The sequence below is a fragment of the Diadema antillarum genome, unplaced genomic scaffold, assembly GCF_040938485.1.
Source record: "Diadema antillarum isolate AM-2024a unplaced genomic scaffold, OU_Dant_1.0 seq00000266_RagTag, whole genome shotgun sequence".
In the NCBI taxonomy this organism is placed as follows: domain Eukaryota; kingdom Metazoa; phylum Echinodermata; class Echinoidea; order Diadematoida; family Diadematidae; genus Diadema; species Diadema antillarum.
The window spans coordinates 1,378,587-1,395,432 of NW_027271303.1; the positions used below are offsets into that span (position 1 = coordinate 1,378,587).

The window sequence follows — 16,846 nt, forward strand, 5'->3', positions numbered from 1 at the left end:
TAAAATATCTCAGCCTTTGGGACATAAAAATCATGCAAACAAACAAAATAATGAATTCATAAAAAGCTACAAAGTTCATTCCAAATTATCTTGTTGCAACACAGAAAGCAATGACATATATGGCTGTTTAGTTCTGCAAAAACCAGTCTCGTCATGAAAGGTTATATATCATTTTGTCAACCAAAGTAGAAACTTTGGGATTTTTTTTTCTTTCTTTTTGTCTGGTACCTATCTTGAATTCCTATGGATTCTGGTTGCATCTTGGCAGTGCTCTGCTTCAAATATAATTGACTGTTTTGCCAAGTTTGATTCCGAAAAAAAAGAAGAAATTTCTTGTCTGAATCTCTGCTTTTTATAGACATACGGGTTCATGATAAGGGCACTGATTCACAATTAAAGTTGTTTTCAACATGACTGTTTAGTAAAAGGAAATCCTAGCAGAGATATTGGAAGGTTATCAGGATGTTGAATATCTTCTTTGCCAAAAGTAAAATCTTGCTTTGTGGTCAGACCAGAGATGATACAGAATTTCAGCTGTTTGTGCATGGGTGGCTTTTCATACTGTTTGTCCTAAATTGGGAATTCTTTGAGGTCAATGACTAAAAAAAAAAATGTATTGCCATGTTATATTTGAATCCTTATAAATAATTTCTCTTTTTGCTTTTCTCAATAGCTTTGGAGTGTTTGCCTCACTGCGCATTTTATTTATTGCTCGAAGGGGAAGGCCGTGCTAGGTATCACATATATTAAAGGTCCCTGATGCAAACCTGCTTGTAGCAGCAGTTGTGCCCAAAGCAAGGCACTTTTTGCCCAGTTCATCAGAGGGGACTTCAAGAAGAAATGCACTTCAAAATTTTGTCAATTTCCTTAGAAAGAGAGAAAAAAAATCCCTACAGAACAGTGCCAAAATTATCAAAATGAGATATTAGAAATAAGGAAGTTATGACAGTCTGAAATTTCACAATTTTTGGAAAACATTTCTCTATCAGTAATTATGAATACTGTATATTTACAAGCTGTTATTTTCACTAGGGTTTACTTTTCACGAATCTCGCAAATCTCTGTAGGATCGCAGATTTGACAACACAAGAAAATTTTTACCCATGTGTTGGTGTAATAGTGCACTTACAACAGCATTGTGTCATTTCGCAAAAACAACATCTTGTGAAAATGTCCATCACCTCGTAATTGGCGAAAATAACGACTTATGCAGTATTCAAGTCGGCAAGTTGATGATGATATGACCTCTCAATTTCTTATTCACTTCATTTATAGAATCAACAAAAATTTAATTTTTCAGCTGTATAAGTGGAAAACTTTTCTGAAAGCCACCCGAAATAAATAAGAACAAATGTTATCTCTGACAAATTTTGGTGTGGTAATATCATTTTTTCTGCATTAGATAAAATTTTTTTCCCCCCAAATTTCATACATAACATAGCCTACAGGTGTACATGCACATGAGAATAGTGAGTGCATGTCTTCATCAATTTTCTCATTTGAATATTCATAAGGTCTGGCAAAGAAATATTCCCCCCAAAATTCAGAAATTTAAAAATGTTTCATCTTTCTCGATATCTTATCCAATTTTTATCATTTTTGCATTGTTCTGTATGATTCTTTTTTTCTTTCTTCTAAAGATTATTTGTTTTTGGGGTGGATTTCCTCTTTAGGGCTGTCGGTCCTTTGGTTGCTTGTTTGTAAACATTTATATGCTTCCCAGTGGCCGTGCAAAACACACAATCAACAAACAATTTATAGTTGACTGTTGATTGCGTTCTTTGTTTTCACCCCCTCCAACAGGACTCGCCGCTGCACAAGCTACTGTTCTGGGTGTCCATCGCCGTGCTGCAGCTGGAAGAGGCCGCCCTCTACGCGGCTGGCCTGGCCATGCTGGAACAAAACCTGCACTGCCTGGACGAACAGGGGCTCTTTGAGGAAACGGTCAGTCCCAGTACAATCTGCACCACCGCCTGCTGGCCTTTTCTGTAATTTGTGTAGGGCTCAAATAGAAGAGATCAATTCCTTTTATGTTAACTGTAAAGAATACTTTCGATTGATATCAAAAAGAGATGTGTATATTTATTTGATGGAGATGTACAGCACCAAAACACAGAAATACAATGTATGTACAATGTATCCTGAGCCGGATTGGTTCAGGTTCCAGTAGAAGGCTTAGTTATCATTTGTCTGCACACAGGGATGCAAGGATTATTATTACCTCCGCCAAGGGGGGAGGTTATGTTTTCGTTACCGTTGGTTTGTTCATTTGTTAGTTAGTTTGTCCGTGTGCAAAATAACTCAAAAAGTAGTTAACGGATTTGGATGAAATTTACAGGAAAGGATGAGAATGACACAAGTAACAAACAATGAAATTTTGGTAGTGATCCGAGAATTTTGGGGGAATTTATGAAGGATTTTTGACATTTTGGCAGGTAGGGTCAATGAACTTGGGAGTTCAGGCTGGCGTATTTGAGGTTTGCATGCGCGCACTAAAGTGCATGCTCTAGTTTCTGCTAGGGCGAGGCGCGCCGTGCAGCTGAGGGTTTATGACGTAACAAAGGCTTCTATATCGGGAAATCAGGCTACTTTCAGCACACAATGCCATAAGTACGTATGGGTGGAAATCACTGATATATTAATTTTGGAAGAACAAGATCAGTGATGGAAATGAGCTGCATGCTTGGCGGAGGTCTGCGCTCTCAGAGTGCTTCTCTAGTTCCTTATAGAATAGAAATGGGTATGCACACCCCTATTTCTTTCTCTAACACAACTGCAAACAGTCTTGAGTGATAATTACTTCTTCATAGGAATGTGGCATGTCTGGGATTCAGGCTGTATGTCTGTATGTCTGTATGTCTGTATGTGTGTGTACAAGTTACTTTTCTTATTGCGATCTTCAGGTAGCATGGTGAGATAAAGAGCCTTGGGGTTTTTTATTCTTCTCTTGGTACCCCTCCTAGCCAGTTATGAATCTGTTTCAAAATTGGATGGTTTTTTTTTCCTTTATGCTCTCTTTGCTTATCAAACTTATGGTATAGGATATACACATCGCATGAACATATGACATGAACTATGTTTTCGGTGCAGTAAATGCCCAATGCATTACATAAGTTTCAGCATCTTTCCCATTAAGTGTCTTTTTCCGAATATGAACCGAGATGTGGATACCAAAAGTTCAACATCTCATTGTACCTTTCCCTGTCCGTGTCCAGAGTCCGGAGATTGTCCTGATGGCGGTGAGAGAGCCTCTGGACTTCCAGTTCAAGCAGATGGACCTGGCTGTGGGTCTCAGCTTCAAGTACAACTTCAACTTTGCCCTGGTCGGGCACCTCCTCAAAGGTGATTAAAACACTGGGGATTATTTTCTTGTGCCTCTTTAGGAGCATATACGCCTCACCCCCCCCCCCCCCCAAAAAAAAAAGAACAAACAAACACAATTAATTGGTTGAAATGAAGTGATCTACTAATCTACTATTCAAGTACTATGCCAAATTTCAGCTTATGTCTAGATTAAATTCAAAATGGTTACTTTTCAGTGTATAGTTACCCTTTCAAACATACAACTGTATTTCAGTTACCTGTGCACTGTTCCAACCCCCTTCTTCCGTTTCATACACCTAGTAGGTATATTGTTCACCTGTATTCAAAAAACATAAAAAGAAATAACCAATAAAAATTATACAACCAAACAGAGCGGCAACTAATCTACAAATTAAATTATCGTGTGGTATAATCATTAAAAAATTATATGACTAAACAGAACATGTACAATTATGCAAAACCGATACTAATGTACAAAATTGAAATAGTTTGTTAAATTGATGCAATTACTTCTCATAGCATTTGTTTCGTGGGGGCTTCTATTAAAAAATTTGGTACGTCCATTGATTTTACAACGATGCACCAAGATATCACCTCCTGTGGCCCACATGCTGAGTTCAGGTTCTCCAAAGTGGTAAATGACTAGTGTATTTGAAAAGGGGAAAATAATTTTATTCTTATTCCTTAGTCATGGTACTTGTTCATGAATTTAAGCATTTCTGAAATTGACTTTACCTGGTACAAGTCCGATTCGCAAGTTGTATGGCAATATGATACAAATAAACAACTGATTCATTACAATTGATACAAGTACATTACAATTATAATGATATACAAGTCACACCTAAAGCGATGGTACATGTCAAGCCTCACTGCTTTGTTTGTTGTTTTTTACCTTCTTTGTATTTCAGGTTTCAGGCATCACTCCAGCACAACTGTGTCGAGAACGACGCGCATCCTCAATCTTATGCTGGACATCGTTTGCAAACACAGAAACTGGTAAGTCAGGCACCATTATGAAGAGTAGCTTGTCTAGTACAATAACTTCAGAGTGACACATGTGTTGCTGGTATAGGTTTCATGTGGGTGGTAACTGGGCAGAGTTGATCCAATTTCTCTCCAGAATGTTGAAAATCGCTTTGTGACTGTATGCCCAAGCATTGTGTGTGAAGGCAGACGGCCGTTTTCAATAGCTGATTATAATGTTGCTGTTCAGCCTCCAGCTAGATGTTGAAAATCGCTTTGTGACTGTATGCCCAAGCATTGTGTGTGAAGGCAGACGGCCGTTTTCAAGAGCCAATTATAACGTTGCTGTTCAGCCTCCAGCTAAATCTCTTTCAGTCAGAAGATCTGAGGATGTCTTGCAGTGCAGAAATGGATTTAGTGGAATCGCAGTTGACGTCTTTATATTTATGTAGGTTTTTGTGCAAAAAAAAAATGAAAGAATGTGTGTGCCCATGTGTGTATATTCCGAGTGTGAGTCCTAGTGAACCAAACAGAGACACATCGTGCATATTTAGTGTGTTTGTACATTAAGTTACCGTCATCAGCTTTCAATCAGAAATTAATAAAGGCAGCGATTTTTCCCAACTTCATTCATTCACAATGTATTTACATGTACTAGCAGCTCTTTGGAATGGATGCTTTTGGGTTGATTGATTATGTGATTGTTTGTGCGTTCCTTGTTTCTTATTGTGATGGAGAAGAATTCAAAGCTCATGCAATTAAACCTTTCTCCTAACCAGTAAGTTGGGGTCTCCCATGCAGTTTATCTTTCTCAGTGTATTGATAGAGGCTTTCTACAATTTCATTGCCGTGTACTATCACTTTTGCCTGAATCAAGTTATGAGACTAATTTCTATGTATCCTGCTTACAGTGATAAGTTTGATGTGAACATGGAATCGGTTGCCTACCTGGCTGCCCTTCTACCGGTCTCAGAGGAAGTGAGGAGTAGGTGCAGCATGAGGCGCAACTACCCCAACCTCTCGCCCGAGGCCCTGGAGCTGGACAACTCCGTCTTCGTCCAGGTCTCCTACCCCTACCACCCCGGGGCGCACCCGGGCCAGCAGCAGAGGTCGCCGTCCAAGAAGCTGCGCTCGCCACACAAGACGCCAGGCATCACCAACGCGGCGGTGAAGACCCAACGCAGCCTGGACTCGGCGCTGCAGCGGCAGCAGCAGGGCAGCGTCACGGTGGACAAGTCGCCCCTCAAGCAGTACAAGAGCCTGGACCTCCCCCACAGCTCCGGGCGCACCGCTGCCACCGCCGTGCGCAGCCCGGAGGTGGTCGTCAGCGGCGTCGCGGGCATGGGCGTCGGCTACGGCGGCGGTGGCTTCATTGGTGGTGGTGTCGGTGGGGCAGAGGGTGGAGTCGGGGAGAGGAGGACGCGCCACGAGAGGCGGACTAGCGGGACGGGCATGACCATCCCACAGCCCCGTAAGGAGAGGAAGGTGTCAACGCCCTCAGAAAATGTGTTGCTTAACGATGAGGTTCTCACTGAATCAGGTGTACAGGCTCTCCTTCTCACAGTCCTAGTAAGTCCTCCAGTGTCTTGACTCATTTTCATTAACCTGTTGAAGACTAGACCCGAGTTACCCAGGGCAGGTGTCTATCGGAAATGTGTGTTATAGCATATTCAGCCCGTCCTTAATGGGTTAAAGTTTTACAGTATGCACATTTTGTATCCATCTAATTCTTGTTATCGCATATAAATGCAAAAATTCCAACAGTGGCGGTGCTATTCAATTTCTGTAATAATGTGTGGAGACTGTTGTGTCAGTACACAGCACAAGCTCTATTTGGTCGTACACAAAAAGCATCAAGCACTAGTTTATCTCTATTCCAGACTACCACAGTTTTGCGGATTTTCTCGTCAGTTGTTATGTATTGGGAAAAGAGATACCAGCTGTAAGCTCTGAAAATGTGCTTCTGTGATCAATTGACAATGTTTTATTGTGATAAAAAGGGAAAAAATTAGATGCAGTCTCCACACATACTCTCTGCCCATGCCTGCTGCACAGTAACTTCGCATTACGGGAAGTGCGCAAGTAGACACAAAAATGTGACCCTACTTGATTTCCACATGTTTTGTCATATTCATCTGCTGGCCGTGTAAGGCCGATGTGTGGACCCGGCTACTATTGATGAAATGTTTACATTTATATGCAATAGGGAGAACTCAAACAGGTTATTTTGAATTTTTCAGAAAAATACAAATTCCATGAAGATCATTTTAATGCGGGAAAACTGGTGTGCATTTGCCTCCATGAATACTCACTGACAGCCTGCTCCACTGAAGCCAGACAAAATTTGCAATGAGATAGGAAAGTCACGTGAGGGTACAAGGATTTAGAGAGATCAAAAAAAAAAAAAAAGAAAGAAAAAAGATCATAGAAAATAAGCACATTATTTGTATTTATGGGATTCTTCCATGAGATTAATTCCAGAGGCAAATTTAATCCTACAGGAGATTCATGAATATGTATGGTTTCCTTAATAGCCATTACATTTTTTCATCATCTCTTGTGTTTTGTTCTCCCTGCTCTTGTCCTTCACATGCCTGTTTCTACTCCAACCAATTTTCCTCCTTTCCCTTTTACCTCTTTCCATCAAATCCTCTACTTTCCTCCATCTCTCTTTCCTCTCTTCTTTCTTCCATCCCTCTCTCCACTTTCCATCTCATGCTCCACATCTCTCTCCATTTTCCATATTTCTCCCTTCTCCTTTTCATTCTCTCTTCTCTCTCTCCTCTGTTCCTTCAATTTTGCTCCTCTCCACTTCTTTCTCCTCTTCTCTTTCCATCACTCCTTTGTTCTTCTGTCCATCTGTTTCCTTCCACTCACACTCCTCAACTCTCCCTCCATTTCGATATCTTTCTCCTCTCCATTTCTACTCTCCTCCTACCATTCCTCCTTTCCTCTCCTCTACTTTCTCTTCCTCCTCCTTCCACCTCTTCTCTCTGTTTCTCTCCTCCCTCTCTATCTCTCCCTTCACTCTCTCTCTCTTTCTGTCTCTCTTCATCTGATGCGCAGGCCACGCTAGTGAGGAACATGAACGAAGGCGATGTGGGCATCCTGTACGAGTACCTCGCCGAAGCCAGCCAAGTCTTTCCACAAGTATTCCCAACAGTGTAAGTACAGGGGATCAGAGGATTGCTGCCTTCCTTAGCAGCTCTGGGTTTTGTCATTGTTCCTGCTGTTGTTGTTGTTGTTGTTGTTGTTGTTGTTGTGGTTGTTGTGGTTGTTGTGGTTGTTGTGGTTGTTGTGGTTGTTGTGGTTGTGATGGTGGGTGGTGGTGGTGGTGTTTTTGTTGGTGTCGTTTCTTCAGATTATTTGGGTGTTTTATTGTGTGTGTGTTTGGGTTTTGTGTGTGTGTGTGTGTGTGTACTGGTGTACTGTAGCGTGAAGAAAAGATGTACTGACTGAGGGCAAACAGTGTAGAGGTGTTGTGCCCAAGTGGGTAGAGCACTCATAACAAGAGCATGGGTTCAAGCCCCACAAAGCCTGACACGTTTGCCCTTCAGCATGGCACTTTGTCCGCACTGCTGCTCTCCACCCAGGAGTATGCATAGGTACCCGGTAGGATGAGAATGTTTATGTTGGTTGATCGGCAGGTGTGTGCCTATAAAATGGTGATCGGCTGGAGTGCTTCCAAGGGAGTGGAGAGTGAGCGCTGTCAGTGCTGGTTGGAAATGATGTATCCAGTAACCAGGGTAAAAATAGTCTGTAAAGCGCTTTGAAATTCTTACCAAGTCTAAAATGCACTATATGAAAACCAGCTATCATTATGGTCATTATCATTATTATTATCTGGATTTGAGTGCTTCACATAAAGTGATGGTATTAATTGAATTTTCCAATACATTGTAGAACTGAAGCATGGTGGCGCGACAACAGATTCAACCTTAGCTATAGGCACACGGGCTGGCATTTAATACCACACTGTTGGATGGCGTGATGATATGCCACTATCTTCATTACGAATATAGAAGATTATTAGCAACTACCACAGAGAATAATTTCCCCTCTCAAAATTGAATAGCAATTTCAGTTGATGAACATACAATGTTTGGAACAAAATAGTACACAATTCTATGTAATGAAACTGTTACACAAGTGAAATTTTGTGTAGCAGGCATGCCCTAAATGCAAGGCAAGTTGCTACACAATACCCAGAAGATGATTCCCTCTCTGCCATAAACTGTCAGTCAAAGTAGATCGTGGGCGTGTATTGCATGCACTGTCATTTGTGCAGGTTTAATAGTTCGATAGCTGCATGTAGCAAACAAACTGTCTTTGAGGAATCCGCATATTGTAGGTGGAACCAGCCATGAACAATGGCCAAAAAAAAGAGGCAAACTGAGATCGATATTATTTTGACCACTTTCGATGTATTCGCCGTACAAATCAATTTTAGCGGGATGTTCGGAAAAATCGCAGATTGCGCAAGTGCGTGTCCACTCCGTGCAAACAACACCCTCATGAATCCTGGGTCCATATCTCTTGGACTGTCCATTGTCATCGTGATGACTCACATGCGCAATCTCTGTGACTGACTTTCTCTAAGACTTGGAAAAATTTGCGTGGGCATTGCTCTTTTTTATGAACAAAGCTTTATCAATAGTTGGTTTTATTTGGGAGGGGGGGCGGTGTTGAGTAATGAAGAAAACAAAATTGGACTTCCTCACTCAAGAGCTCTTGAGATTCAGGAAGGATTTTTCTTGTGATCAAAAGATATTATCCTGTTATGTTTGTGGATTAGTCCAGCTTATGAACTGCATGACCGCAGCAAGAGGCAGCTTGATTGTGGCACTGTAGCTGATATGGATTCACCAGAGAGAGAGAGAGAGATAGAGCAATTAATTTTGGCTGGATTATGAAAAAATAAATGAAAATAGATAAAAAACTGACTATGGTTTCAATGTGAGTTTTCCTGTTACAAACAAACTCATGATATGAATTGTGCTGACTTGTACATATGTTCATTTTCACTGTACCTCATATTCTTATTTTCTTGGGGGGTTCTCGCATTTCTTTTTTATAGAGACACTTTGATTTTGTAATTGTGGAGTTTGTTCTCTTTATCAGTGGGACAAAGTGCAGTAGAGATATAGTTTGATTGTCCCCGCCGAACGAGTTCGAGCAGGGGACTATGAAACGGGCTCCGTACGTGTGTGTGTCCGTGTGTCCGTCCGTCCGTGTGTCCGTCCGTCCGTCCGTGTGTCCGTGTGTGCGTGTGTGCGTCCGTGTGTGATCAAAATCTTCAATTTGCTACTTCTCTGTCATTTATGAGCCAATTTTGATTCTGTTTGCTTTATATGAAAGCACTACATGGGAGCTTTGAAACTTCTACACAGAATTTCAGTCGTGACCTTTGACCTTGACCTTTGACCTATATTGTACATTTTGCTACAAAATGCTACTCCTTCGCCATTTCTAACCCGATTTCGATTCCGTTTGCTTTATGTGATGGCACTAGGTGAGGGCTTCAAAACTTCTACACAGAATTTTGACCTTTGACTTCTTTGACCTTTGACCTTGATTTTTTGACCTATATTGTACATTTTGCTACAAAATGCTACTCCTTCGCCATTTCTAACCCGATTTCGATTCCGTTTGCTTTATATGATAGCACTAGGTGAGGGCTTCAAAACTTCTACACAGAATTTTGACCTTTGACTTCTTTGACCTTTGACCTTGATTTTTGACCTATATTGTACATTTTGCTACGAAATGCTATTCCTTCGCCATTTTTAACCCGATTTCAATTCCGTTTGCTTTATATGATGGCACTAGTTGAGGGCTTCAAAACTTTTACACAGAATTTTGACCTTTGACTTCTTTGACCTTTGACCTTGATTTTTGACCTATATTGTGCATTTTGCTACAGAATGCTACTCCTTCGCCATTTCTAACCCGATTTCGATTCCGTTTGCTTTATGTGATAGCACTAGGTGAGGGCTTCAAAACTTCTACACAGAATTTTGACCTTTGTCTTCTTTGACCTTTGACCTTGATTTTTGACCTATATTGTACATTGGCTACAAAATGCTACTCCTTCGCCATTTCTAACCCAATTTCGATTCCATTTGCTTTATGTGATGGCACTAGGTGAGGGCTTCAAAACTTCTACACAGAATTTTGACCTTTGACTTCTTTGACCTTTGACCTTGATTTTTTACCTATATTGCACATTTTGTTACAAAATGCTACTTCCGGCGGGGACATATGTTACGCACCGCGTAATTTCTACTTTTCCTTGTTTCATTTGTACTGCCAGTGGCAGAGACAATTGGAGAATTACGTAAATTTCATACTGTTTGCTGGATGGATTAACAAAGTGGATTTGCATGATTTGTTTTTCTCTGTTTTTGTCATTGTTACTTTGAGATAATCCTGATCTTGAATGCTCTAATTAGGCTGGGGGAGGGGCAGGGGGACGAGGAATGTGTTTATCATTAAAAGCAATGCATGAGTTAATCGATTTGCTCAAATTTTTAATGCATACCTCTGTACAAGTGAAGCCCTTTTTTGACAACCGGAAGTCCTGCCCTGCTCTGAGCTCGCCTGACGTAGCAATGATCAGCACATGCAAGTCAGATTCAGGAGTTGAAATTTAGAAACTGGAGACGGGTGAATTGAATAGTTTGTTGCTATGGTTCTCTATTGGTGAAGAGTTACCGCTTGAATGCATCAAAGATCTGGCCCGTCATCTCACCGGTTGGCCTGGCTCCGTACACATGTAATTCTTTCTTTTCCTGTCCTGTCGCGCAGGTATTCGTTACTCGACTCCAAGATCAGCAACGTGTTGCGGAGCTGCCACAACCAGTCGATGCTGGCGGCCGTCCAGAGCATCATCCAGAACACCCTGGCCAGCGAGGAGGGTCAGCAGCAGCCCACCAACCTGCAAGGTAACCATGCCACGACCTCAATCAACCCCAGATTATCACACCGCTGAGGGGAAAACAAACATGAACATTAACACATACGTGTACCGGTATTCACAACTCATTTCCACGCAAACACTTCACATTGCACAATGCACCGCTGCACCTTTTTTTCCCCTCGTTCTTCCCTCCCTTTCTCCTTATCGCCTCTCAGTGAGTGATGACTTACAACGTATATGTTATATTCTTACAATGGCATATTGTGTAGACAATCATTTCTGAGGCCATTATCCTCGTCAAGTGTTTGCTTATGATGATGGTCTCCTGAATTTTTGTACATCAAGAGTTGCCTAATTTTTCTGTGAACAATTGATATACGGGAACTTATATTTGCATATCAAATGTATGCATAAAATCATTTGTTTATTTTCATTTTGCATTGTGTCCAAAAAAACAAATAATGTTGGATATTTGAATTAATCATTTTGTTTTGACTGTCAGATTCAAATTATACTGTTCAATTTGTTCATTCAATTGACTTTGTATTTCATTTATGTATGAAAAAGAAATTCAGAAATAAAAGCAAAATTAAATCAAATCAAATCAAAAAAAAAACACCAAATAAAACAGGCATCATAATCAAGACCTCGTGTCTCCAAATTTTCGGGGTTTTTTAATTCTTTGTATGCTTGTGTGTGTGTGTGTGTGTGTGTGTGTTCTCAGATTAAGATATCGGTCATGAGACGGTTGTTCAAACAAAATTGAGAGATAGTGGCGTGTTGCTTTAGCGAAGGTTGTGACCATAATACTGCCACAAATGGTCACCCTGCACATAAGAACGCAAGAACAGAAACAGACACATCTACACACATTCTCGCCCCTCGTATAATGCTGAAACAGGAAGTCCCTATCCACCTATAAATGAGCTCAAAAGCTTATCTCCGTATACTTCTTTTTAAACACTTGATCTAGTTTCCTTTGTTGGCAAGCCCAGCCAGTTTCTGTAACATTCAAGGGTAGAGGGTAACTTTATGTTTATTTACAGAACTTAGAAACTTGTAGTTCTGAATAGACATGCAATAGTTTGCATATATGTTTATATTGAGTTCAAAGCTTACTTTGTAGGGAAAACATAGCAAAATACAAGCAAACAAATGAGTAATCATTCAATCACTTGAGCTCTACTGTTGTAAGTACTTTGTCATTGTCCAGCAATTCAGCCCAAGTTTCAAAGTTTGTCACATCCACTTTGAGATTTATTTCTTACTCTGGATGACACAAGATAATTATAAAATAAATGTGAACAAAGGCAAACAGACCTAAAATATGCATAATGTAAGTGAAAAATTGGCAAAGAAAATGGGATTTGATGGAATCACATTTTCTTTGCTCATTTTTCAAGATGATTACAATTATGTAAGATTCTACATCATCATACAAATGATAATACAGTTAATTGAATTTTAACTTCTTTGTTTTTGCAGGACAAACCTGTTCTGCCAACTTTCTTCTTGTACTGTTTTGTGGTTGTTTGATTTCTTTTCTTTTCTTTTTCTTTTTTTTTGCTTAAACTTTGATGCTTGATTTGTTGATGGAAAACAATAAAATTGCATAATTAGGAGACAATTCCTGGAATTAGAACCAAATCACTCATTTTGCATGACAGCATAAATATCATATTTCAGTGGTGTTCACTGCATTCCTTCCCTCAACAGGTATCGGCTTCGGTGGGCTGTGGAGATTCAGTAGCCAGTTTCCTCCGGTAAGCTCTCTTTTTGATGTCATGGATGTAAGGAAGTTCTTACCAGTAGCATCTGTACACAGATCCAATGGAAGTGCAATTGTACTTGAGTTACCATTTCATTCTGTGTGGGTTAAAGTTGCTTGCATTTTCATAAAGTGTGCTTTGTGCTCATACATGTACCTGCTTTACGAATATGTATGAACCATTACCAAAAATAGGTGATAAATGTTAGACACAAGGCTACTAAGACTGGCTTGAGGTACAGTGTAGATTTGAATGAACGTGAAATTTTATATTTGTTCTATGATTGAGAATGTGATCAGTCAACTCGCTCTTGTCTGAATTTTAAACTTTTGAAATGCTTTGAGATGTGCAACTTTTCAGTTTTCCTGAAGCATGCTTCTTAGATGATTTGCATTTTCCTTGTTTGCTCAAATGCATAATAATAATGAAATAGGCTCGACTTCTAAGCTGATAATTTAGGGCAGAACATATTACTGGTATAGTTGTGTATGTACTTGGAAAGTCCAGTACTTTATATTTTTTTTAAAAAAAGATAACAATGATAATAGTTGAAAAGTCCCTGAGACTTTTCAATGGCACCAAAATCAGAAGGTCAGTGTTTGGTGTTGGATCACAAATGGAGGAGGTTATGATATCTGATGAAAATCTGCTGCTGTTCCAAAGCAGCTTTCAAGGGTTAACTGTTCAATTGCCACAAGTCTAAAGGTATGCCAGACAGGAGAGTCATATTTGTCATTAGTTAGTAAACAAGTTCTTTAGGTGCTGTTGTCTTCATATTCCTTTCAAAACTTTGAATAAATCTAGACTAAAGAAATTTGATTTATATGTTTCCTCCCTTTACACCACACCCCTTGCCCTCCAAACCAACCAACCAACCAAACAGAAGTCAGAAATCCGGGGAACGTCAAGCACAGACCACTTTGTGAAGCTCCTCCAGGCGATGGCGGAGCAGTGTCGGGAGGGCGACGGGGGAGATTGGCTGGGGAATTCCCACATGGACATCCTCACCCTGGCCACGCCCCTGGTCGCCGCCGGCAACCTCTCCAGCTCCATGTCCTCCCTCTGCTCTTCCCACTCCGCCTCGGACGCCGAGCAGCTCTCCTCCTCCCACAGCGCCCAGCTCTTCGCGGCCGCGCCCACCCGGCTGCGCCACAGCTCGGCCCACCAGACCATGGCGACGTCGTCCGTGGGTGTCGGCCCCTCCCAGGGCCGACACCCGAACCAGCCCAACCGCAGCAGCTTCAAGCGGAAGAAGCAGACCAACAGGTAGCAGCAGTCACTAGCCCCCTCGGGAGTCAGCAAACGGTTTCCCGCGGCCAGGCAGCCTCTCCGCTTGGACTAGCCACCCACTGACGGACGACAAGCAGTTGGCTCGGCGTCTGTGGGCTATATTTATTTGTGCAAATGCCAATCTGTCTGTAATACTGTAACATGCCAGAAGCGTGATTACCATTATGCGTGCACCATTCATGATCTAAATGTGTGTAGTAGTTGAAGCCACCTTTGTGACATGAGCTATGAGGAACTCAATGTCCATGTGATATGATAATGCAAAAAGAATTAGTCTGATTTGCCAGTTAGTGCGAGCACGCACTTCTTTATGCGTTGGATGAACTTGTGAAATTCTGTGGTCGGCAGAAGAAAATGCGTTGTTGATCGGTTTGTTATAATGAACTTGCAACTCTGCCAAATCTATTTATTGATCTTTGTTTTCGCTGCGCGTCGCAGGCTTGGAGCCAGTGTAATGCATTTTAGGAGCATCTCAAGACCAAATGAGGAAGGTCCGGTGTGATTTCGACATACATGTAATCATGTCTTCCCTTTTAAAGCACAGCATTACTCTCAATGCAATCAGTCGTCTTTTATGAGTCCTAGCGATGCTGTTGAAATGAAATTTACCACTGAGGTTTAGTTCAGGAATGCTGTCATGTCAGGTGTAGCAGTGATTTGACTTCATCGCTGCCTCCTTAACCCAATTCCAACAGGTATCTGGTTTAATTCCATCCTCTTCAATTAATTGATTAATTGAATTATTGAAAATTTCTTGATCCCATAAGGAATGAGCTTAAAGGGATAGTACAGTATTGGTGGAGATGAAAATTGGGCCTTTAAGTTTTTGCAAGATACCAAGAAAACACTTATGAAATAGTACAGAGCATACCATTTTAAGAGGAATTCAAAGTTCATTTGATGAAAATCGGGTTTGGAATGACTGAAACATCCAAAAACAAAGTAAAACAAAGCGATCGTAATAAAGTGTGGGTCCTACACTTTATTAGAATCGCTCTGTTTTGGATATCTCATCCATTTCAAAACCAATTTTCATCAAATAAACATTGAATTCCTCATGGAATTACGTGCTCTTTCATATTTCATAAGAGGTTTCTCATTATTTCACCAGAAAATGTTAGAAACCTGAAATTAGGTCTCAACCAAAACTATACGATCCCTTTAACATTCTTGAAATTTACCTCTCTGCAAGGGTAACGTTCTGTAACTGGTAAACACATTCACATCAGATATAGGAGCTTGACGTGAAGACTACACGACATTTCCGTTGTTTTTTGTTTTAAGTTGTGGGAGTAAGGCGTTGGCAGATGAGAGCATGTAACAATTTTGAGGTAATGTTTTGAATACCCCAAAATAAAACCAATAGCAGGTCTCAATGTTTTCAACCCTATATCAGGTATGATGTAACAAAGTAGGAGTAGGAAAAAAAAGAAAGATTGATACAAAATAGCATTGCGGGAAGACCTGATGTTGGTAACTGTCTTGAGATTGTTTTACATTTCCATGGCCCAAGGCGAAATATGTTAATTGCCTCACCTTATCTCCTGTCGCGACTAACTCACAAATTTATTGCTGCATGTTGCTGCATCATGTGTCTTTGTATCGTAGCAAAAGCTTATTTTGTGAAGGCAAATGTTTGTCCACCAATCCATAGTCCTTGAAACCACAATTATATGGTTAAGTGCTGTATCTTCATAAAGCTGCATCACTTCGGTGATCCCTCGCATTTATCCCCAAGTTGAATTATCCTTCGGGTTTATGCCAGGTTTAAGTGCGTGCGTGTGTGTCACACACAAACACACTGCTATAGCTTCTGACCATCCGAGCATTGAGAATTTAGGCTTTCTGGGATGAACACTGAACTATGGCTTACTATAGCTCAGTCGGTAGAGCACTGGGCTAGCATCCGGAGGTCTCGGGTTCGAATCCCGATGGAATCCCATTTTCTTTGCTCAATTTTCCATATGTATCTTGATTAGTTACAAGAGAGGCTAAGATATTTTCTCTCTTTAGAGCCATGGAGTACCAGAGTGATAATGTCAACAGTCTTTTGTTATACATGTAGCTTAAGTTGGGGCTAGGTGAGTTGTTAAAAACCGGTTTCCATCATGAGGAATGGCTACGACATCACATTGTGATACTCTATTTGTTGTTCATGTTATAACGGATTATCTTGGTTGCAGAATTATCAAAAGCCTTGTACTCGCATATTTTACCACGGTCCCTTTAAATGGCAACATATTTTGGAAACTTAACATATTTTTCCTGTTTTTCCTCACTTTTTGGCAACTTCTTTGTAATTTTTTTCTGGTTTTGTGGAGAGTGAAAGAATTTATCCAGTTTTGTTGCAATCTTTCTCCATTATGCAAGGTATCCAGTGAAATTCAGAGTTGCCAATTTAATAGCATAAAGATGATTAGTTCTGCAGCAAAATTCCCCAGGCACTTGATGGGTGGATTCAATGAGATGTCACAATTGTTATTTCTGTGCACATGTAGCTTTGTAAAGCCTTTATGATGCTCTGTGTTGGGTTGGTAGGGTGGCCCTTTCTTACTAGAAAGATACTGGTAGTTTCTGC

General features: G+C 40.6%; 1 protein-coding gene across 1 annotated transcript in view; it reads left to right on the forward strand.

The window, feature by feature from the left end:
• The window catches only part of LOC139729853 (neurofibromin-like), an 89,545-nt gene extending 75,021 nt beyond the window's left edge, over nt 1-14,524 (forward strand). Inside the window, exons 50-57 of the mRNA XM_071640777.1 lie at nt 1,804-1,944; nt 3,216-3,342; nt 4,236-4,323; nt 5,202-5,859; nt 7,357-7,454; nt 11,098-11,234; nt 12,926-12,972; nt 13,862-14,524. Of these exons, the coding sequence (XP_071496878.1) occupies nt 1,804-1,944; nt 3,216-3,342; nt 4,236-4,323; nt 5,202-5,859; nt 7,357-7,454; nt 11,098-11,234; nt 12,926-12,972; nt 13,862-14,248 (1,683 nt within the window). The 3' untranslated portion in view covers nt 14,249-14,524. The remainder of the gene's footprint in view (nt 1-1,803; nt 1,945-3,215; nt 3,343-4,235; nt 4,324-5,201; nt 5,860-7,356; nt 7,455-11,097; nt 11,235-12,925; nt 12,973-13,861) is intronic.
• The last annotated feature ends 2,322 nt before the right edge of the window (nt 14,525-16,846 follow it).